The sequence below is a fragment of the Ailuropoda melanoleuca genome, chromosome 2 (assembly GCF_002007445.2).
Source record: "Ailuropoda melanoleuca isolate Jingjing chromosome 2, ASM200744v2, whole genome shotgun sequence".
Classification (NCBI taxonomy): Eukaryota; Metazoa; Chordata; class Mammalia; order Carnivora; family Ursidae; genus Ailuropoda; species Ailuropoda melanoleuca.
Genome location: NC_048219.1, coordinates 134,321,198 through 134,344,543, shown reverse-complemented (window position 1 = coordinate 134,344,543; position 23,346 = coordinate 134,321,198). Strand labels below are relative to the sequence as shown.

The window sequence follows — 23,346 nt, the reverse complement described above, 5'->3', positions numbered from 1 at the left end:
AAGATTTAATGTAAAAATTATACCAGTTCTTTACAATCACTCTCAGAAAATAGAATCAGAGGAACCACTTCCTAACTCATTCTATGAAGTCAGCACTGACCTTAATACCAAAGACATTACTAGCAAAGAAAACTACAGATCAATATCTCTCAGGAACATAGATTCAAAAATCCCCAGCAAAAAAAATGAATCAATTTAATATTGTTCAATTAAGTATTATTCAAATTCAATTAAATTGAATCCAACAGTGTACAAAAAGAATTATACCACAACCAAGTAGAATTTATCCCAGGTATGCCAGTCTAGTCCAAAATTCAGAAATCAATTAATGTAATCAATCATGTCAACAGCGTAAAGAAGAAAAAAAAATCACATGATGATATCACTAGATGCAACAAACACAGTTGACAAAATCCAACACTTATTCATGGTGAAAATGATCAGAACACAGGAATGGGGGGAGCTTCCTTAACTTGATAAAGAATATGTACAACAAAACCTCAGCAAACATCATGTTTGATAGTGAGAAATTCAAAGCTTTCCCACTGACAAGGCAAAAATATCCCCTCTCATCATTGCTTTTCAGCATCGTACTAGAAGTCCTAAATAATGCAAGCAAGACAGGAAAAGGAAATTAAAGGTGTACAGATTGGGAAGGAAAAAATAAAACTGCCTTTGTTCATAGATGATGTGATCATCTATGCAGAAAACTGGAAAGAATTGGGAATGAAAAATACCTGGAACTAATAAATGATTATAGCAAGATTTCAGGTTACAAGATTAATAAGCAAAGCCAATCATTTTTCTATAAACTAGCAAAGAATAAGTGTAACCTGAAATTCAAATGCACAATACATCACACCCAAGAAATTAGATACATAGGTATAAATACTTAGGACTGACACTACCTGTGTTCAAGATTTACTATAAAGTTATAGTCATAAAGACAGTGGGGAAATGGTGAAAGACTAGACAAACAGATCAGTGGAAGAGACGAGAGAACCCAGAAATAAACCTATATAATATAGTCAACTTATCTTTGACAAATGAGCAAAGACAATACAATGGAGTCCTTTCAACAAACGGTGCTAGAACAGGACATATACATGTAAAAAAAAGGAAACCAAACACAAAACTTAACAACCTTAAAAAATTAATTTAAAATGGATCATTGATCTAAATGTTAAATACAGAATCATAAAATTCTGAGAAGATAACACCTAATATTTAGATGATCTTGGGTTTGGCAATGACTTTTTAGATACAACACCAAAGGCACAACCCATAAAGGAACACTTGATAAATGGGACTTTATTAAAATTACAAATAACTGCTCTGCAAAAAAAAAAAAAAAAGAGAAGAAGAAGAAGGAGGAGGAGGAAGGGAAAAAGAAGGAGAAGAAGGAGGAGAAGGAGGAGAAGGAGGAGGAGGAGGAGGGAAGAAAAGAAAAACTGTCAAGAGAATGAGAAGAAAACCCATTGGCTGGGGGAATATATTTGCAAAAAGATATACCTGAGAAAGAACTGTTATCCAAAGTATACAAAAACTCTTAAAACTCAATAATGAAAACCAACCCAACCAGAAAGTGGCCAAAAAGCTTAACAGATACCTCAGCAAAGAAGATACACGGTGGCAAATAAGTACACAAAAAGATGTCCCATATTATATGTCATCAGGGAATGCAAATTAAAACAACAATGAAATACCAATACACATCTATTAGAATGGCCAAAATACAGAACTTCAACAACACCTAATTCAGACAAAGGATGTTCATTTATTTTACCTTTCAATGCAAACGGCACATCTACTTTGAGAGATAGTTCGATGATTTCTTAGAAAAGTAAACATACTCTTACATAGGATCCAGCAATTGCAATCCTTGGTATTCACCAAAGGAGTTAAAAACTTTTGTCTACACAAAAACCTACACACAGATGTTCATATCAGCATTACTCAACTTCCAGAACTTGGAAGCAACCAAGATGTTCTTCAGCAGATGAATGGATAAACTGTGGTACATACAGACAATGAAATATTATTTAACACTAAAAAGAAATGAGCTATTAAGCCAAAAAAAGACACAGAGGAAACTTAAATGCATATTACCAAGTGCAAGCAGCCGATCTGAAAAGGCTAAGTGTTGTATGATTCCAACTATATGACATTATGGAAGGCAACTCTGGTCGCCACTATACCACCAAAGCACATATATATAATACTCTGGAAAAGACAAAACTATAAAGACAGTAAAAATATCAGTTGTTCCAGGGATTAGGGGTCAGGGGGACAGGGAGAAAAGAGCCGAGCACTGAGAATTTTTAGAGCAGTTAAAACTACTCTGTATGATACCGTAATGATGGACAAATGTCATTACACATTTGTCCAAATCCACAGAATGTGTAACATCAACAGCAACCCTAATGTAAACTGCGGAGTACAAGTGATAATGATGTGTCAGTGTAGGTTCATCAATTATAACAAATATACCTCTCTCGTAGCAGATGTTAATAATGGGAGAAGCTATGCTTATGTAGGGTCGAAGAGTGTAAGGGAAATCTCTGTACCTTACACTCAATTTTGCTGTAAACCTAAAACTGCTCAAAATAAAAATAAAACATATTCAATTTTTAAAGCATAAATAAAGACTAAACATCAAAAAAAAAGTATAGGAAATTCTATCTTAGTTATCTATCACTGTATAACAAATAGCCCCAAAACTAATGGTCTAAGGCAAAAATAAACATTATCTCAAATTTTTGTGGGTCAGAAAGGAGAAGCTTGGTTGAACGGGCCTGGTTCAGGTTGCATTTGGGATGCTGGCTGGGGCTTCAGTCATCTGAAGGCTTGCCTAGGGCTAAAGGATTCCCTTTCAATATATCTCACTCACATGGCATTGGCAGGAGGCTTCAGTTTCTTGCTGTGAAGACCTTGAGTGCATTCATGACATTGCAGCTAGCTTCTACCAGAGTGAGTAATCTGAGAGAGAACAAGGCAGAAACCACTGACTTTCATAACTTAGAATCAGAGATTATACATGTAACTTCCATCATATGCAATTTATTAAAAGCAAGTCACTGAGTTCAGCCCTCATTCAAGGGAAGGGGAAAGAAGCTCCACTTCCTGAAGGAAGGAGTGTCAGAGAATTTGTAGACATATTTTAAGCTACCATAGAGCCCATATTCGCAAAAAGAAAAAAATGCATACACATACACAAATATATATAATATATTGAAAAAAATCTTAAAGATAATTGAAAGTACAAATACAATCATTTAAAATTCTTTCTCCTTTTTACTTTGTTTTCTACTTTTTAGAGACAAATGTTTTTGGAATTAAAAAAAAGAAAATTTGGGGCGCCTGGGTGGCACAGCGGTTGAGCGTCTGCCTTCAGCTCAGGGCGTGATCCCGGCGTTCTGGGATCAAGCCCCACATCAGGCTCCTCTGCTATGAGCCTGCTTCTTCCTCTCCCACTCCCCCTGCTTGTGTTCCCTCTCTCACTGGCTGTCTCTGTCTCTGTCCAAGATATTTGTGGTCAATATAGTGAAGCATTGATACTTAAACAGTCAACATGGACAGAATTGATATCTTTATTTATTCTACTTATCCATGATTTTGGTATTTCTTTCCATTTATTTAGACCTTATTTAAATTCTCTTGATTGTTGTAATTTTCTCTAAAGAGACTGTGCATATCTTTGTTTGAATTTATTCCTGAGTATTTGATATTCTCTGACACTATTAAAAATTAGTTTCTTTTTATTATAATATCTAGTTGTTGTTGCTGTAGAAAAATTAATATATTTTCAGGTAACTCTTGAATCTAGTCGACTCCCTAAAGTCTCTTATTACTTCTAATATTTTCCCTTTTAATATTTTATTTTGTTTTTTTATATAAACACTCTTATTATCTGAAAATGATGGTTTTATTTCTACCTTTCCAATCCTCATACCTCTAATTTCCTTTTCCTTTCTTATTGCTTAAGGCTACAGACTCCAAAAACATGTTAAATAAAAGTCATGATCTGGGTATATTTGTTTCATTTCTTAATGAAATGAAAATGCTTCCAAAATTTCCCCATTAATGAAAATATCTGCTATAATTTATTAAAGGAAGTTGTCTTCTATTTCTAATTTACAAAAAGGCCTTTTTCAATTGTGAATTCAACATTATCAAACCTTTTTCTGTATTTAGTAAAATAATTATGTGGTTTTTTCTTATAATCTGTTAATGTGGGAAATTAAATTTATAGGTTTTTTAAGTTAAGCCACCCTTTCATACTTGAAGTTTACCCAACTTGGTCATGATATTGCTAACTTTTCATACACTGTTGGAATCAATTTGCTAATATTTTATTTGAAATCTCTGAGTCTATATTTTTTAGTAAAATAATGCTGGAATTTTCTTTCTTTGATGCACTGTACCAGGATTAAGATTACTAATTTTGAGTATATCAAAATTATATATTTTGCATAATAAAAATGCCATAAACAGTTTTAAAAGAAAGAAGCTGGGAGAAAATATGTGCAAAATATGTAATGGCTATAAGTTGGCACCCTAAATATATAAATAACACTCACAAATCGATAAGAAAAAAGACTAACAACCAAAATCAAAAAGGCAAAGGATATAAAATGAAATTCACGAAGAGGACAACCTAAATATTTAATTACATTCATCAAATATTATAAAAAGATTCTTAACTATAGATTGGGACAATATAAATTTATACACTAATTACCATTTAAAAAAAACCCTTAAGAACAACAAAACTTAAAAAAAGGAAGTCCTGGTGTTGTAGACAATGCAGAAAAACAGGAATTCTATCTCTGCTGGTGAAAGTGTTATTGGTACTACTAATTTGTAAAGCAATTTGGGAATATCTTGTGAAGTTTAAACATGCATGACTTATTTCCTAATAATTCTACTGCTAGAGAATCTGTCATTTAATATGCTCCAGAAAGGCGTAAAATTAGAACCTTAACAATCTTCTTTCAGTAAGAGGATGGCTAACTGAACTGTGAGAGAGAAAATGAATAAACTGTACCCGCTTATATCTATATAATACATCTTGAAAACAGTATATTGGGTAAACAAATACTAATGCTGTTGGGAAAAATAACATGTACAATATGGGACCATCTTTCATAAATCTTGAAAACATACAAATCAATTTCATATATTATTTATGGCTACAAGTGAATGAGTTAAAATATAAAACATGGATAGAAAAGATATACACCAACTTCATGAATAGACGACTTCAGGGGTGAAGAGAAAGGATGGGGATGGAGAAAGGGGTTTCCATTGCAAGAGTAAATGCTTATTTTGCAGTAGAAGAAAATGTGACAAAATGTTGACATTTGTTGGGGCGTCTGGGTGGCTCAGTCAGGTGAGCCTCTGACTCTTGATTTCTGATCAGGTCATCATCTCTGGGTCCTGGGATCCAACCCCCGGAAGGGCTCTCTGCTCAGCATGGAGTCTGCTGGAGATTGTCTCCCTCTTCCCCCCTTGCTCAAGCGCTCTCTCTCTCTCTCTCTCTCTAATAAATAAATTTTTAAAAATCTTTTTTAAAAATGTTAACATTTGTGGGGCACCTGGGTGACTCAGACAGTTAAGCATCAGCCTTGGGCTCAGGTCCTGATCCCAGGGTTCAGATGGATCCTGGAGGGGGCTCCGAGCTCAACAGGGAGGCCGTTTTTCTCTCTCCCTCTGCCCCTCCACCCCCCCATGTTCTCTCTCTCTCTCTCTGAAATAAATCAAATCCTTTTTTTATGTTAACATTTGTTAATTTGATATAGAGCTTATTTTATCATTCTCTTTAACTTTTTTCATTTAAAAAAAGTTTCATGATTTAAAATAAAAGAACTTCTTTAATAAGTATTTGATAAGTATGGTATTCTATTACCACTCTTACTATCCTTGAAACCTTTCTGTATGTATTCTCTTTGTGATTGAATATTCCGTAGGCCAGTTTCCTCACCTGTAATATAAGAAGGGTGAATAGGTGATCATTGAAGACTCTTTCTACCTCAGATACTCTAGGTGCCTTCCCTTTCCCATCCCCCTTACACTTCCCTCCTCCTTGCTTTGAAGATTCACTACCAGAATCCATCATCAATCCATCTCCTTTTCCACTCTTTAAATCTCCTCTTCTGAAAAGTCATCAAGGAACATTTAACCAAAGCATGCTCAGTAATCAACTTTGCTAAAACTCTAGAAAAGATTTGGTTTTCTTGGTTTGCTTGCTTTGTTTTCCATTTAAAATAAAAGTTCTATATTTTCATCTAGCATCTCTGACACAGAAGATGTGTAGGAAGCAGGAGGAGGTGGTAATAGAAACGAGGCTCCAGGGGAGCCCCTGTCCTACTGCGTTCTTACCTGGGCATCAGACTCCAGCCAAAGAGCAGCTAACTTTGGAATGGACGAAAATGAAGGCACTGTGACTCTTTTTACAATCTGGGCAGGGCAGGGCAGCGCAGGGTGGAACACACTGTAGTTTCCAACTGGCGGTGGGGCGGAAAAGGAGGGTGCAGGGAGAGAGGGCTGCCCAGATCAGAATCATCCTGTAGCATCCCCCCATGGAAGGAAGGTGCATTGGCTGGGCAAGCTCCCGGAGGAAAGCGCTCCGGGCTGCTGCAGCCAAGTGAGCTCTGGGCGGCAGCCCGCTTCCCCGCGGATCTGAGGAGGTGGGGCCAGGGGCGACCGCGGGACCGCTCGCTCCCCTCTCCCGCCGCGCTCGGACTCCAGCTGTGCAAGGTCGCGGAGGAGGCTGGGCAGGCTTGAGTGGGATACCGAGGCCCTCGAGCCTTCCACGTGCTGAAGCCTCTGTAACAGCCATGGGCTACCAGGCGCAGGGGCCCGTCATCCCTCCGCAGGTAAAGCTGGGACGCGGGGCAGCTTGTGAAGCCAGGTCCTTTCCAGTCGTTCACCCTGCAATAGAGAGCCGCACACTTCATCTGGGGTCTTGGTTTAGCACCGCGTAAAGTTCTCCAGGAGAAAAAGTTTTGCCTCCATCTGACTTTTTTTTTTTTCTTGGCAGGCACTTTTCAATATAAACCCTTTAATCTCACAAAATCCGAATCCTGTATTCTGGGATTCCACGCAGCAATCCTTGAACTTGGCGCAGCTGTAATTGGGACATTTTAGAATGGAGTTTGTTTACAATGCTCTGTTGAATTACCTGTTATTGTTACTCTTTATTGTATTATACTAATCATTATTTTCTTATCGTTACTGACATTACTAATTATTACTACTAATGTCGTGTTGGTGTCCTGCATTGCATATTTGTCTGACACTTTTCTAATTTTTTGACCTAGTGAATACTTAATTGCCATTTTATATATTAAAATAGAGCAATCTAGATGACAGAGAAACCCTCCTTTCTGAACATAAGCACAAGGGGAAAACTTACCGTCAGTTCACAGCTGTTTTTAATGTTGTCAACTCGATTATAGGATCTGGTATAATAGGTAAGTGTTACTTTGTTTTGTTTTAAATTTTAAGTGAAAAGACGAAATTTAAAACTCTTACCATGTTGCTAGTCTTGATTATTTTTAAGGAAAAAATCTTAAATAATAAAACTGGTAATTTTTTTTCCATAAAAACCTTCCTTTTTTTCCAATGTAACTATGTGCATCACAAGAGTATCTTTTATGCTGAAGATGGGGTTGTGATTCAGACTTTTTCCTCATTTAAGAGCATCCTTCATATCTGGTAGATTAAGGTGGAACTGAATATGGGATATGTTGAATTTATTTGTATAGGCCATATGGTCAATTGATAATGCTACCTAATACTTCTTCCATCTTCCTGAAGTGTCCACCATTACTTAAACCACCTTTCTATGACCTTCTAGAGTGTTAACCTCCAGATATTTGGAAATATTGAAGGTATATAAGTTTAATGTGAAAACAACAATCTTGTGAAAAATTAAATCATACAGTATTTCCTTACCTATCTAAACAGTTTTAATTTTAAGGTATGAACTTATTATGATATATTAATTTTAAGTATCATTTAATCAACAAGTAGATATTGGTTAAATCAGAATGCATATACTTTTTTAACAAAGGAGTCAAATAATCAGAATTGAAAGATTGAGAGGCTCATATTTTCCCAGTTTGAACCAAGGGTAAAATTCTGACAAAATAAAGTGTGTTGCCTTATAGTAATTAAGACAATTATTTTTTCAGTGCTGATTATTTTTTTAATATTTTATTCATTTATTTGAGAGAGAGAGAGAAAGAGAGAGCACAAGCAGGGGGAGCGTCAGGCAGAGGGTTTGGAGAAGCAGGCTCCCCACTGAGCAGGGAACGTGTTGCAGGGCTCCATCCCAGAACCCCTGGATCATGACCTGAGCTGAAGGCAGATGCTTAACCAACTGAGCCACCCAGGCGCCCCTAATTATCCTTTTTTTTTATTTGAAAACATCCAATTTAAGAAAAAGCAAGGACAAAACAAAATCCTGCGATATGCATTGAAAATACTACTTTTTCCTGTAAAGTTTTGACATTTTAGTTACAGTCATCATTGAACATTTATCTTAATTGAGTTACTTTTTTCAACTTTTGCAAGCTGATGTGTTTCTTGATGTTACTTGTTTCCATATATAGGCAGTTCTTTTTAATGGCACATAAAATAGAGGTACGCGAGGCAAAGTAATCAAGTAGGGGCAAAGATTTGTTTGAAATTCTACCCCCATGAACTAGGGAGGTGTGGACAGCTCTACTAGGCAGAATTCCAGAGTTAATTCCTGAAGTGAACACTTTAAGCTGATTCATGTCAGCAACATTAAAAAGCATCTCTTAATTATGTTCAGCAGATATTTTAAGGGAAAGTTTTCCAGAGAATAAAAATTCTGGGTGGATATATTTTAAATATGTTTTTTCTTAAATATTTTATTGCCCATAATCAAAAATTGGCCATTTCCCAAAAAGTGCACAAGAAATACTTTTATATACCCCTTCAGCTTTATTAAAAAAAACACTTTTGGTGTGCCCCGGTGGCTCACTCGGTTAAGCATCTGCTTTCAGCTCAGGTCATGGTCCCAGGGTCCTGGGATCAAGCCCCGGGTAGGGCACCCTGCTCAGCGGGGAGTCTGTTTCTCTGTCTCCCTCTGACCCTCCCCTGCTCCTGTTCTTGCTCGCTCTCTCTCAAATGAATAAATAAATCTTTTCTAAAAATACATAAATAGTAAAAAAATTAAAAATTATTAAATAATAAAAAATACTTTTGGCTTCTCATTTTTCTGTCCTGGTTACCCACTTTGATTCTAGAGTCAGTCTTTCCTCATATCCCATAATCCTTTTGTGCTCTTCTTACCCTCTCTGCTTTCCCAGCTAGCGTGTAAGGAAAGCTTTAGGTTATTACTTTCCATATATTCAAGGTCATATTGCCTCCTCACCCTGAAGTGAACATTATTTGTGTGAACCGGCATCTGTTTTTCATTTGCTGCTTTCTTATTCTTATTCCATCACCTCATAAACTTGGTCTCTTGACATGTCCTTAGCTTGCATTTTATTCTGAAATAGTATTAATATGCTAACACTTGATTTGAGTAGCCATAGGCACTGTTTACAACCACGTCCTATAAATATGTCAATTTACTTAGCTCGTTATATACAGGAATTGGGGGAAAGCTTCTATATTCTTAAATGTTTTATTAATGTGATGGGTGGGGCATTTTATATTTTTCCAGGATTGCCTTATTCAATGAAGCAAGCTGGCTTTCCTCTGGGAATATTGCTTTTATTTGGAGTTTCATATGTTACAGGTAAAATACTATGTAATTGCTTTCTCCTGCAACTTAAATCTTGCAATGATGATTACACACACACACACGCAAGCACAATAATTGAATTTTCTAATTAAGGAGTGCATCAAATAATCCTAAAGAATTCAGACATTTGTGTCTGAGAAGATTTACTTTTCCTGCTAATCCTCTGAACAGATTAGAAAAGCATTATATATCACCAAGCCTAAATCCTTTTCATGTGTTTTTTCCACTTTATGCAGGGAGTGGTAGATGAGGGAGTCATTTTAAAGGCTGATTAGGCTGAAAGAGACTGCTTTGAAAGTGTAGACATCAGACCTTCCTTTCCCACAAAAACCTTAAGCAGGTGCACATGAATGAGCAACCTTTTCTAGCTATTTTTGTGCAGGTAGAACTGAAAGACCTGGTGCTCAACCAGCAGGGCTCACCACCCACTCCCCACCTCTCCCGTGCCTGCCCAGGCTCCCTGCCTGCCACTCCCTTTCAGGGCAGCAATAAGGTGCTTCTCTATCACTTCTCTTCTGCTTCCCCCCTTTCATGTAATGGGTTCACTCACACTCACGGTTTGCCTTTCCTCCATCTGAGTGCAGGTTTTACAACTCATAATCACCTCCTCTTCCTGCTGTTCTCATCCCTGCCCTGTCACCCCAGCAGCTCACCTCCTGACAATCACAGGGTCCTTCCTCTACCTTGGGATCACCATGAAAAAGGCAGTGATCACAAACAGATACCACCTGCAGTGGCTGTTTTGAAGGTGGCCACTATGTGTGGTCACTTAGATGCCCTTTTACCAAGGAATGCAAAACACCTCAGCCTTGTTTTTTCAGTGTTGACCTGGCTCTCAGTGGCACCACGTTCCTGTGAGGTTATGATCCCCAGCCACTATTTCCCCACAGCCTTCAGCCAATAACTGACTGATAGGAAAGCAGAAGCTATGTGCCCGAGAGCACACGCACACCTGCCCCCCCACCCCCACCCCCAACCGAGAGACCAGTGCATGTTGCAGGTGTAGCAAGTCTGCACCGGAGACCACCTCTGTGCTGAACTGTTTCCCCTGCCCTATCCTGTCACTCCCATTCTCTTGAAGGGCACTCCCTCAAAGTCCCTTGCCCAAGAATCTCTGACCCAGCTCTGCTTCCGGAGACCCTGACCGAGGTGCCATGCTGTCAAAAAATCTCAGGTTTCTAAGACCCTCCTGTAACTGCCATTTCTTCCCCTCAGGCTGAGGAAGAGAGAGTAAAGCATGCCATAGATACCAAAGTCAGGGCTGCAGAGCACTGGACTGCCTTCCTCCCTCCTTCCTTCTCACCACCTGTTCTCCCCAAACCTAGGCTGCTTTGAGCTTCTACAGCTCTTAGTTTGCGGCTTAAGACCCATAACATAGTAACGTGGGACCTATAACACTGTGCTTATTCAGTGTTGCTGGTGTTTAAAAATTGCACTCCATTCATGAGAATATTCATCACACTAAAAAATCCCATTCAAGGATTACACTTGTTATTTTTAATTTCCTGTTTCCCAGTCAGTCAGCACTGACAGATAATTAATTCCCACCCAGGCATAAAAACCATGGCTTATTTAAGTACATTGTAAACATTTATGCACACTGTAAACCAGTAGATAGAAAAAAAATTAAAAATATATATCACCTAAGAATTAAATACTTGATGTGAATTAAGTCACATTATGCACAAATTAATCATAATGTGAATAAATTTCTCAACTAATGCTATGCATAAACTTAACAGCAATGCCTGTGAGCAGCCCTTTGCAAAGTCATATATTGCAAATGTATTAATATGTAGAAATACTCTTGTTAGTTCAGTTGTATGATCAAAATCTTTAAATAATTTTGATTAATAAAGGATGACCACCCAGAAGCAAAAAATATATAGACTGATTCATTTTATTTCTTAATTAGGCTTTTAAGAGAAAACTCTACAAGTAGTGTATAATACTGAATTTTTCTTTAAATTGACACTTAAATGGCACAATGGTTTTTCTCTATAATTATTCTTTTGTCTTTTTAAGGCCTCTAGTGAGATATGTCCAGCTCAGCAGGTAGTTTTTCTAAGTTCTGTTTTCATGTTTGTGAAATGTTGGGGAATAAGAACAAATTATTTACAACAAATGTTTTCTTTTAATTTGCTTTAAGATTTTCATATTTGTTGATTAGAGTGTAATAACTTTTATTGTCCAAACATACATACTGATTTAAAAGAAAATTTTTATGTTGAATGACATGGACTCATTCATGGATTTATCTAAAATTTCCATGCAATATATTTGAAGTGAGATCAAAATGTTATAGTGATTGATATTTCAGATTCCTAAAGCTCTTAAGATATATACTTATAGCTTGTATGTTACAAGTAGGGAAACACATTTATTACTGACTAAATTCTCAGCAAATTGTTAACTTTAAGCAATGTATTTTGAATTTCTATAAAAATCAGCATTCTCACCCCAAGCATACAGTTCTTCACCAAAACTTCACAACATCTAAGGAACTGGTTACCTTCTCTCTGTGACTGAAGTCCTCATTCATTCTCTTCATTGGTCAATAAGTTGCTGTTGAGTTTTCCTGCCTTTAGTATCTGACCATTTCCTGATGAGTCTTCCATATTGCTGCAAAATTACCTTCATAAAACTTCAGTCTGGTCTCTCTCATGTCCCCAGTCAAGGCATTCCAAGACTGTATAGTGACAATAGAAAAAAAAGTTATTGCATTCAAACTCCTTCATAGCTCAGGCACAATCTGAACTTTACATTTCATCTCCAATTAATCTAACTTCTCTTTCATATAGTCACCAACATTACCATGTGTAGAAGTTATGTTTTAGCCATTCTAGACTATTCCATTCCCTTAGAATGTGCTTTCATGCTGCCTTCCCATGGATAGTCTCCCTGCTTGACATTCTTTTTCTTCTCTACCTGGTGAAATCCTGTATCCAAGGCTTATTCCTCTGTGAAATTTTTCCTGGTTTTAAATGAAGGCAATATAATTAATTGCTATGTTCTTTGTGCTTACAGGGTATTTAAAAATATACTCATTAGGCCATTTATCACATTAAATTTAATCACATATGTAGACATCTAGCAATCCTGCTATATTGATTCATTCAACAAATATTTAGTGAGACTGCTGCTGCTATATCAGTGAAGAACATTATTCCTGCCTGTATGAAGCTCACAATGCAGTGTCAGGCCGACAAAAACAGAATTATAATACTTTACAAAAAATACCATATTAGGAATATGGGCAAGATGATAGGGACACTGGAATTTAACCCAGTCTCAAAGGAGCAGGCATATTTTGGGGACAAAGAGACACCTCCACTGACTGTTTATAAGTGAGCAAAGAAAATGGAAGGGTGTTCTAAGCAGATGGAAATGTGGAGATGTGAAAGGGAACTGTGTGAGTGCTTAAGCATAGGGTTGATGTTTGTAAGTGGAAAGGGAGGAAGTTAGAGGTTTGCAGAGGCATTTATGAAGGCTCCCATGTAATGATAATCATTACCACTTCCTGAGGACTGGCTTGATGCTGAGGGTAATGCAGCCACTGTACTTAATCCTTCTGACTCCATGAAGTAGTTATTAGTGTTCCACTTTGATGGAGAACGAAATTGAGACTTTAACAGGTTAAAATGACTTGCCCAAGGTCAGCACTTACTGGCAACAGAGTTGAAACTTTGATTGAGTGCATGGATTTTGGAGCCAGACTACCAGGATCTGAGTCCCAACTCTTCCTTTCTAGCTCTGTGAAGTTCAGCGATTTGCTTAACCTTTTGTGCCTCGCTTTTCTCATCTATTAAAGGGGGAGTGGAGGGTAATAATTGCACCTACTTAGAGTTGTTGAGAAGGTTAAATGAGTTAATATGCATAAAGCATTTAGGAAAAAGCTTGGCACACAAAAAGTGTTGTGAAAGTATCTGCTAGTATTTCTGTGGTTCTTCTCATCGTTATTATTATCAGACTCCAGATACAGTGCTTTTTCCACCTATAGAAAATAGCCAAAAGTAGCACAAGCTCTCATTCATTTAGTCTCCATAACATGCCAGGCATTGTGGTAGACATGCAAACATCATAATCCTCATAGACACTTCTGTGAGGTTTGGTGTATTGTCTTACTTTACAGATGAGACTCAAGAAAGTGAAGTCTTCCACCCAATATCACATAACTAATAAATAATTTTTTCTGCCTCATGAAAAGGATTTTTTTTAATCCAAAAGTATTAGAGGATTCCCCTGGAGGTTTTTAAGCAGAAGACAAGATCAGATTTATGTTGTGGTCAAATCTACCTGGTAGAGCAGGGATGTCAAGAAAATCTTGGTAGGGTGGGAATGTTAAAAGTGTTTTGAAAAGGGGCTAGATTGGTAGATGAGGGAACTATTAGGAGTTTTCACAGTAATCCAGGTGAGAAATGATAAAACCCTAAAATAAAGTAGATTAGAGATTAGAAGTGAGGGGATACCATTGAATAATTTATGATGCAATAGTTAATGGATTTGGTGACCAAAAGAATGTAGCAGGTGATGGGTAATGAGAAGTCTAGGGTGATGCTCAGATTTCTGTTGGTACTGTTCACAGTTTGGAGAAATATAGATGGAGAAGTGGGTTCCAGAACAAACATATAAATTAGAATTTGGATATTTAAAATCAAGATGTCTATGAGATCTCCAAGATAAAATGTTTTTTAGATAGCTAGATATAGAAATCTGGAGTCTTGGGGGAGTCTGGGTTGAAGATACAATTTTAGGGATTAATAACATCTGTGTGAAAATTAAAGCAGCAGGCATGAATAAGATCACAGTTGGACATTTTGAAGAGTGAGAAAAAAGTCCAAGAATTCATGTTTTAAACCGAGTAAAAGAAATTGGTGAAAAACTGTATATGATTTGTCAAAAAGGTAGGAGGAAATCCAAAAGAAATTGATGTCACAAAGGCCAAGGGAATGTGATTGAAGAAGAGGAGAATAGTAAACAGAAAAAACAAAAACGAAAAACCCTGCAACCGAAATAGCAAATTAGATTAAGATTTAGGAGGTATCCATTTGATTTATCCACTTGGAACTCATTGGTGAATTTGTTGCAAGAAGATTCAATGATGTGGGAGGGAATCAAGGTGGAAAGCACGTTGCAATGATTTCTATTTTCTTCTTTGTATTTTAATGCATTTCCAAATTATTTAAAGGATAAAAAAAAATCAACTGTGATGGAAGCATGAGCGACAGAAGAGAAAAAACAAGAATCACACACTGTGCATAGCTGTGTACCCAGCACAACTTCAGTGTCATTCATTAAGTGCTCAAAAAACATTGAGTTAAGTGGGAAAAAAAAGGATAGAGTAACTCTTAATTATATAATTTCTGTATATTTGCGTCTTAAATTCCAACTCTAAAATGAGGGCTTAAATCTTTAAAACGTAAATTAAAAAGATTCTTGGAGTTTTCTCTTAACCATAACTATAAATACTAGTTGTACTTTGTTATCAAACAAATGGTCTGATTCTCCTCAATTTATTTTTTTCTGAATGTTTACATATCACTTTTCATTCTCAGTTTTCACACATTGAACGTCTATGAAATATCTGATTACCTACATTCTGCTGCTTGGAGAGTTGAGATGCTTCCTGTTAATAGTAGTTACACTAGTTAGGAAAGTAAAAACTGATGCTTTCACTCTAGTCTGCGTACCTTCTTCTGGCCAGTTCATTGCACAGATATGTTAAGTGTATTTGCATCTCAATTGAAAAATATGTAACTGGAAACAGAACTGTTTCATGAAAGGTAACATTTTATGAAAAGAAAGTAAGCCTTGCCAAGCCAACTGACTGTAGCATTAAATTAAACTCTTCATGGTTTCTCTTTCTTTAAGTCAAAATACAAAAAAAAAACCTTTATATTAAATGTAATCTGACATTTGCTTAATGGCTGTTTTTGCCACAGACTTTTCCCTTGTTTTATTGATAAAAGGAGGGGCCCTCTCTGGAACAGACACTTACCAATCTTTGGTCAATAAAACCTTTGGCTTTCCAGGATACCTCCTCCTCTCTATTCTTCAGTTTTTTTATCCTTTTATAGGTAAGTTGAATGTGAAAATGAAAAGCATAACTCTTTCATAAACTTACAACTATTTCTGAAGAAGGTTGTTTTAGCAGGAGATTAAAAGTGAATAGTTAAAATAATAGATTTCTTCCAAGGCTGAAATATGGTTTTTTTTGAAAACCTAAGGGTTTGTGGAAGCCATGTACAAGGCCAGCATGTAATTTAAAATTTGTACTGTAATGGTGAATATGTCCCCTAGCACTTCTTAGGTAAATTGTTAACATTCAGCAATGACCAAACTGACATCATTTTTTAAGTCAGTAATACAGAAGCTATTGGTCAAACCATTAGCTCCTTGTGTCTCCACGGAAGGCTAAGAATGTATTTTCCCAAAATCTGACTTTTTCAAATGAAGGGATATTAGGGAGCCTTCACAATTTTCTATTATTGTTCCTCACTTTGAGCAATGCATGTGTTCCTGAAAACACATGCGGAAACTGAACTTTAGTTAAAAAACAAATCACATTTTAAATGACAATGGAAACTCACTATTATTTAAAGTTGTTCTGGAAAGAATCAATTCATGAAGTGAAAATGTTTTTGTAATATAAATTGATATTCTCCCATATATTTGCTGTCTAGTTATTTTTGAAATTATACATATTTGTAATCACAATATATATTGAAAGAAGTAGGATTATGCTAATCATTGGGAATAACTGATTACTTTCAAAATAGTTAACGGGTATTAAGGAGGGCACTTGTGATGGGCACCAGATGTTGTATGGAAGTGATGAATCACTAAATTCTAAACCTGAAACTAATATTACACTGTATGTTAAGTAACTGGAATTTTAATGAAAACTTGGAGAAAAAAAATAAAAGTGCTAAATGCAAAAAGAAAAAATCAAAATATTCAAGATGGAATATGCGATGGCTTCTTGGTGACTATATTGTTTTAATTATGTTTTTAGCTATGATAAGTTACAACATAATAACTGGAGATACCTTGAGCAAAATTTTCCAAAGAATCCCAGGAGGTGAGTCAATGTATTTATTTTATGTATTATTCATAGTTGATGTGGGTCATAATAATTTATAAGCAAAATATTTGCAAGTGGAAGAATTGGATGACTTCAAGTATCTGGCAATACCCATGATCCATTCTGATCCTAAAGCATTAATCTACTTTTATAGATAATTTAGTTCTTATTTAGCTGTTTAAAGGATATCATTATTATTCATATTCTTAAAATACTTTGTATTTTAAATCTTATGCTACATATCACCAACTCTACGTAGTAACATTTTTCATGTACTCTTTTTACTATGCCATTTCTAAAATAAGCAAGCTGACGTTTTTTCTCCATTATTTGTATTAAGGTATAATTTAATACAGTAAAATTAGCCCTTTTTAATGTTTAATTGTGTAACATGTAGTTTGCCAAATGCATACAGTCATACATCCACAACCACAATCAAAATACAGAACAATTCCATCACCCACCTTTCAAAATTTTCCTTATTTCCCTGTGTAGTCAAACCCTCCCTCATCTACAGCTCCTGGCAACCACTGATCTGATTTCTCTCCCTAGTTTTGTTTTTCCCAGAATGACAAATAAATGGCATCACATAGCATGTAGCCTTTCAAGTCTAGCATCCTTCACTTAATATAGTGCATTTGAGATTCATCCAAATGAATCAGTATCAGTAGTTTGCTTTTTTTTTTTTTTAATTGCTGAGGCGTATTCCATCATATGAAGTACAACAGTTTATCTGTCCCTCAGTGGAGGGACATTTGGGTTGTTTCATTTGGCATGATTCTGAAAAACCATTATGAACATTTCAAGCAGACCTTTTCAACATGTGCCACAGCCCCATTCCCTATTCAACCTTTCAGCATATTACGGCAATTTGAATAATTCAGAGATCATGAATCTTTTTGTTTTGAAGAGTTTCTCACCTACTCTATAGTTATCATAGTTGAGAGTGATGCAAAAACACCTTTCCTCTTAGTGCAGAATCACTCCTTCTAGAGACATACAAACCAAAATTAAAAAAAAAAAAACACCACCTTAAAACTAGAAATTGCACCTATTCCTTTCACAGAGTTTAGCAGAAACGGAAATCAGGGAGACTTGACCATTAAATAACAGACCCACTGCTTGCTTGCTGTGTGACCTTGAGAAGGTTAATGCCCTCTTGGAGTTTTAGTTTCTTCATCTCTAAATTCTGGAGTATCACCTGCTTCATAGAATTATTGTGTGAAACAACAGAGGCAATATAGACAGTGCTTGGCATATAGTAGGCTTGCCCAACACTGTTAGCTCTTAGCAGCAGCTTCCGTTCTAGCCCCCAACTACAAATCATGTTTTCATAAACTGAGATCATGTGAGTGGATAGAATGCTAAGGAAAAATGCAAAGAATATAATGTCATATATAAAATATGACCTAATTATGTAAATTTTCTATTTTCATAAACAACTACGGAAAAAACAAGAAAAAATATATTCAATGTAAACTGTGATTATCTTTTAATTGCAGGATTCATGAGATTTTTTTTGTTTCCTTTGTTGTTTGGTTTTTCAAAGGAGCATATGTTAATTTGGAAAAAATCTTTTTATCACTTTATTTTCACTTAAAATGCTTATTCAGGTGTATTTTTCTGAGACGATCTCATCATTGGATCCTTTTTATTTTATTTTATTTTATTTTATTTTATTTTATTTTATTTTATTTTAAGATTCTATTTATTTATTTGACAGAGAGAGACAGCCAGTGAGAGAGAACACAGGCAGGGGGAGTGGGAGAGGAAGAAGCAGGCTCCCGGCGGAGGAGCCTGATGCAGGGCTCAATCCCAGAACACTGGGATCATGCCCTGAGCCAAAGGCAGACGCTTAACGACTGTGCCACCCAGGCGCCCCGGAAATCTATGTTTTGTATCAAACATATTGGTAAAGCAAATGATATGAAAGGGTAAACAGAAACAAATATACAAATTATTTAATTCAAGTTATGCTTACCAAAAATATGTAAATAGTTGAATTCAAGGTTTCTGGAACTTGAACTTCCTATTTTAGTGTTTTGATTCGCAACTTTATGTTGATTGTTTAGCCATATCTGAGTGAAGCAAATATTCATGATTGTTTTATTACAGTACGTACGTGTGTGTCACATTTATACTACTTCAAATCTGCATATGGGAACTTCCCTGCAAGTTAGTTTATTAACCATGTAAGAAAATTAGCCTCATTTACTTTTCCCGGTAATAGCTTTCTTTCTTTTTTTTTTTTTAAACTCACTCACTTATTCTACGGACCTTAGACTTTGCAGAAATTTATGAACAAAGACATGGTACCAGTGGGGACATTTCAAAAACATAATCATATGATCTCTGAAGGAATTCAATATGAGCTAAAAAACGTAAGCAGTGGTATCTTCCTTGGAATAGATATATAGCTCCCAAAGTTAATACTGTGATTAGCACAGCCTTAAAAACATATAAATCATTATAAGTATGTTTTATTTTATGTTTACAACTTTTTAAAAAAGATTTTATGTATTTATTTGTCAGAGAGAGAGACAGAACAAGCAGGGGGAGCAGGAGACAGAGGGAGAAGCAGACTCCCCGCTGAACAGGGAGCCCAATGCAGGACTCAATCCCAGGACCCTGGGATCATGACCTGAGCCGAAGGCAGACGCTTAACCAACTGAGCCACCTAGGTGCCCCTTATGTTTACATCTTTTGCTTATATGTGATGATAGGCACACATGCACACACACACCCCCAACACACACACAATTATGTATTCATTGTGACAACCAAGACTCTGTAGGGTATACTGGTTTCAGCAGAGCTTCCCAATTAGTTTTCTGTATTGCTTCTGTCTACTGCACTTCAGGGAAACCTCTTCTTTCTTAACAAAAGTATAGAAATAGAATATTTTAATCTAAAACTTGAGTCTTTTTTTTTAAGATTTTATTTATTTATTTGACAGAGAGAGAAACAGCCAGTGAGAGAGGGAACACGAGCAGGGGGAGTGGGAGAGGAAGAAGCAGGCTTCCCAGTGGAGCAAGGCGCCTGATGCGGGGCTCAATGTGGGGCTCGATCCCAGGACCCTGGGATCATGCCATGAGCCAAAGGCAGACGCTTAAAGACTGAGCCACCCAGGTGCCCCTAAAACTTGAGTCTTGAATTTTCAAGCTCTACTGTTCAAGTCTCTCTAGGATATAGAAGTTAAAAAAAAAAAAAAAGCCTCAGAACATACCCTCTCCTGATGTAGCTTACTTCCTACAGAAGGGATTTGCCATGAGAGGGTTTTGGACAGACTGACATCATGTTTTTAGCCTTGGGGAAGGATCTCTGTACCTCCTAGGTACAGAGTATGAAAGTATACTCTAAGGGGACAAAGGAAGGGTAGAAGCAGAAAAACGGATTAGGAGGCTATTAAAATAATTGGAATGCAAAATATTATAAGATTATTTGAACTATAGGTTTATCCTTAAGTTATTTTGTATTTACATTTTTGTGAATTATTTCTATTTTTACATGGTTTTATGGAATTTATTTACTCAAAATCTTTGTCATTTAGATAACATTTGAAGTTATTTAAGTCATTTTTGCACTTAAATATTTGACTGTTTACTTGTATTGCTGGTGTCTTAATTTATACCTATAAAGATTTTATAATATTTATTATGTTTTAGTTGACCCTGAAAACTTGCTTATTGGTCGCCACTTCATTATTGTGCTTTCCACGGCTGCCTTTACCCTGCCTTTGTCCTTGTATCGAGATATAGCGAAGCTTGGAAAGGTAACTTACATCTTAAAAAGGCTCAGAAATGCACTTTGTTACCTGCACTGATTTTGTCAAACTACTGTCTATGTGGCCAAGTTCTTAATTATAGTATTTATCTTAGTTTCTTTCTTACCTTTCTTTCTAAGGTAGATACTCTGATGTCAGACACCATACTTTCAATTTAGAAAATAAAAAGAACTATACTTACACCAAGTCTAATTTACTGAAAAAAAAGGTTGTATCATTTTTTTATAGATAGTAGTTTAAACAATTTAAAGTTAGACTAAGTTTAAGACGTATGGATGAATCTCTTCACTGGCTCAAAAAATTTTTTAAACTATAGTGTGTTTCATCCAGTGAATTTAAATATCAATGTGTCATTGATTAATTCATGAAAATTCGGCCAGTGTATACGATTCTTATTGCTAAAGAAAGTGATGATGCATTTCTAATGAAACCAACCAAAAAATTATTCAACTCACCATGTAGGCTCATCTGCATACATTAGCCTTTATCTACCTGTATGTTTATTTCCTTACCCTCAAGTTGGAGTATTTGTATTTTACACAAAATATTATTGGCATTATATTTACATTGTCCCAAGCATTCTGATGAAAAATTTTTAAAAAGAGTTATTTATATATTTTTATGTTCTAATTTGAAAAGTCCAACAGGCAAGTGAATTTTGCTTTTCACTGTGATGTTTCATGTGTATCCACAGTCATGGATCCTTCCTTAAGGATCTTGCTATGGATCCTATTTACCACAGTCCTTCCAGGTAAAGCTGAGAGTGGAGATGATATTCCAAAGTATTCTGACCACTCTACCTTTGTTCCCTAACAGACTTGCAGAAATAATCATGAGTCTATCAAAAGCAGCTTTTTTGTGAATTATCTGAAATGGCTGAACAATTTTCCATTTCACGTGTTGTAGACATAAATGTTATCTTCTGAGAGCAGAAGGCCTGGCATTTATGAAAAGAAAGCTAATATTCTATCATATTATTAATACCTGAACATTTTTACCGACGTGTCCCTTAAAAGTGTCATACTGTAATATTTAAATAAATCTCCCAGTGAGCAAACCCAGAGTAGTTAGGAGCCCTGATCTGGAGTTAGGGGGCTTGCATTTGAATTTTCCCTCTCCCATTTTTTGGCCATGTGACCTTGGGAGTGTTACTTAAAAATCCCATCCTCGGGATTCATAACAGAACCTCCTTTCTAGTTAAAAACTAACAATCCGGGAAACAAGGTTAATGATAACTAAATGAAATAAAAGCAATTTTACATTATGTTTTTCTTATTAGAGAAAGAAGTCTAAAATGTGCTCATCCATTAAAAAATTAAAGACAAAAACACAGACCTAATAATGTGCACAGATCACATATACGCACAGACCAGTTTATATTTTAACTAGCTGAAATAGTGACAGGATAGAAAGGAAAAAAAAAAGACTTTAGAAGCACAGACCAAAGGGTAAAATCAAATAGGAAAAATAGACTAACAGAGCTAGAGAACAGAAAGAAAAAAGGAGATGCACCCCAAAAATATGTGTGAGTGGGTGTGGGGGGGGGATCCTGTCTTGATAGGGAGGGGGTAAGGTAAAGACAGAAGCAGAAGGAGCAATTACAGATAGAAAAACAGCACAAGTCAACACCAAAATAGGACCTGAAGAAAAAAGAAAACAATTTCCCTTTGACTTTTCTAAACAAAAATCGCCAGTTTTGTATTCTATACAGTAAGCCACTAAAAAAATTAAAGCCATGTTGCAAGATTAGTCATATATGATACTTGCCTTCCTATTTGGGGGAAAAAATAATACTATGGTCTGATAAAAAGTTACATGCCTGAGATTATCAACAACAGTCTATAAGAAAAAACTACTATAGGATTGTATAAACAAAAGTTGTATATATGTTTACTCATGTAAAAAGAGAAACACTTAATATTTTCAATATAGTAATCTCTCTTCCAAACTGACAATATCTTTACATTTTCTTTTGCAGATCTCTTTTCTTTCAACAGTTTTAACAACTCTGATTCTTGGAATTGTAATAGCAAGGGTAGTCTCATTGGGTCCATACATGTAAGTTTTGTTGCTCTATTGGTTAGTCTTTAATTTATAGCCTTTGCATAAATACTTATATGACATATTGTAAATGCCAAAATATAAAGTAATCATGGTACCAGAAGCACCGTTTATCTTCAGTATTTGACAAAATGAGAGAAGATAATTACATCTAAGTAGACAGGCATTTTTCATTGGGCTGCTGCATGGCTGATGAGATTAAACTGAGTTTACTCAGTTTACTTACTGGTCCTAAGAATTAGAATAAGGAAGAGATTTTGAACAGTGAGAAATAGGAACGAAGTCGAGCGCTTGGGAGCGAAAATGGTAAATGGCAGAAATTTTTATAACTACCCCAGAGATGGATTTGTTAACAAAGTTTCACCAACATAGGCTGAAATGAGAAGAATAAAGAATATAGTGGAAGTTTTCTCCATTACAGGATACATAATCACTTTGCAAACCACCCTTTATTCTCTACTAAGATTATTTTCTTTGATTATGTTGCGTTAAAATGCTTTGTCATTTGTGAACTGATGGTGATAGCTGTGAATGTTACCTGTGAGGGGGAAAGGAAAGGAAACCTGTTGAATAACTATCTGTGACAACGTGGTTCCCAAGGTAACTTCTTTTTTCTATTGGTTAATTGTTCTG

At 35.9% G+C, this 23,346-nt stretch overlaps 1 protein-coding gene and 1 pseudogene across 1 annotated transcript in view; both read left to right on the top strand.

The window, feature by feature from the left end:
- LOC109490951 overlaps positions 1-6,786 on the top strand; it is a 71,937-nt pseudogene extending 65,151 nt beyond the window's left edge.
- Positions 6,689-23,346, top strand: part of SLC38A11 (solute carrier family 38 member 11) — a 49,050-nt gene continuing 32,392 nt past the window's right edge. The window contains 7 exon segments of the mRNA XM_034642192.1: positions 6,689-6,878; positions 7,358-7,475; positions 9,704-9,778; positions 15,727-15,861; positions 16,800-16,865; positions 20,534-20,640; positions 22,631-22,710. Of these exon segments, the coding sequence (XP_034498083.1) occupies positions 6,840-6,878; positions 7,358-7,475; positions 9,704-9,778; positions 15,727-15,861; positions 16,800-16,865; positions 20,534-20,640; positions 22,631-22,710 (620 nt within the window). The 5' untranslated portion in view covers positions 6,689-6,839.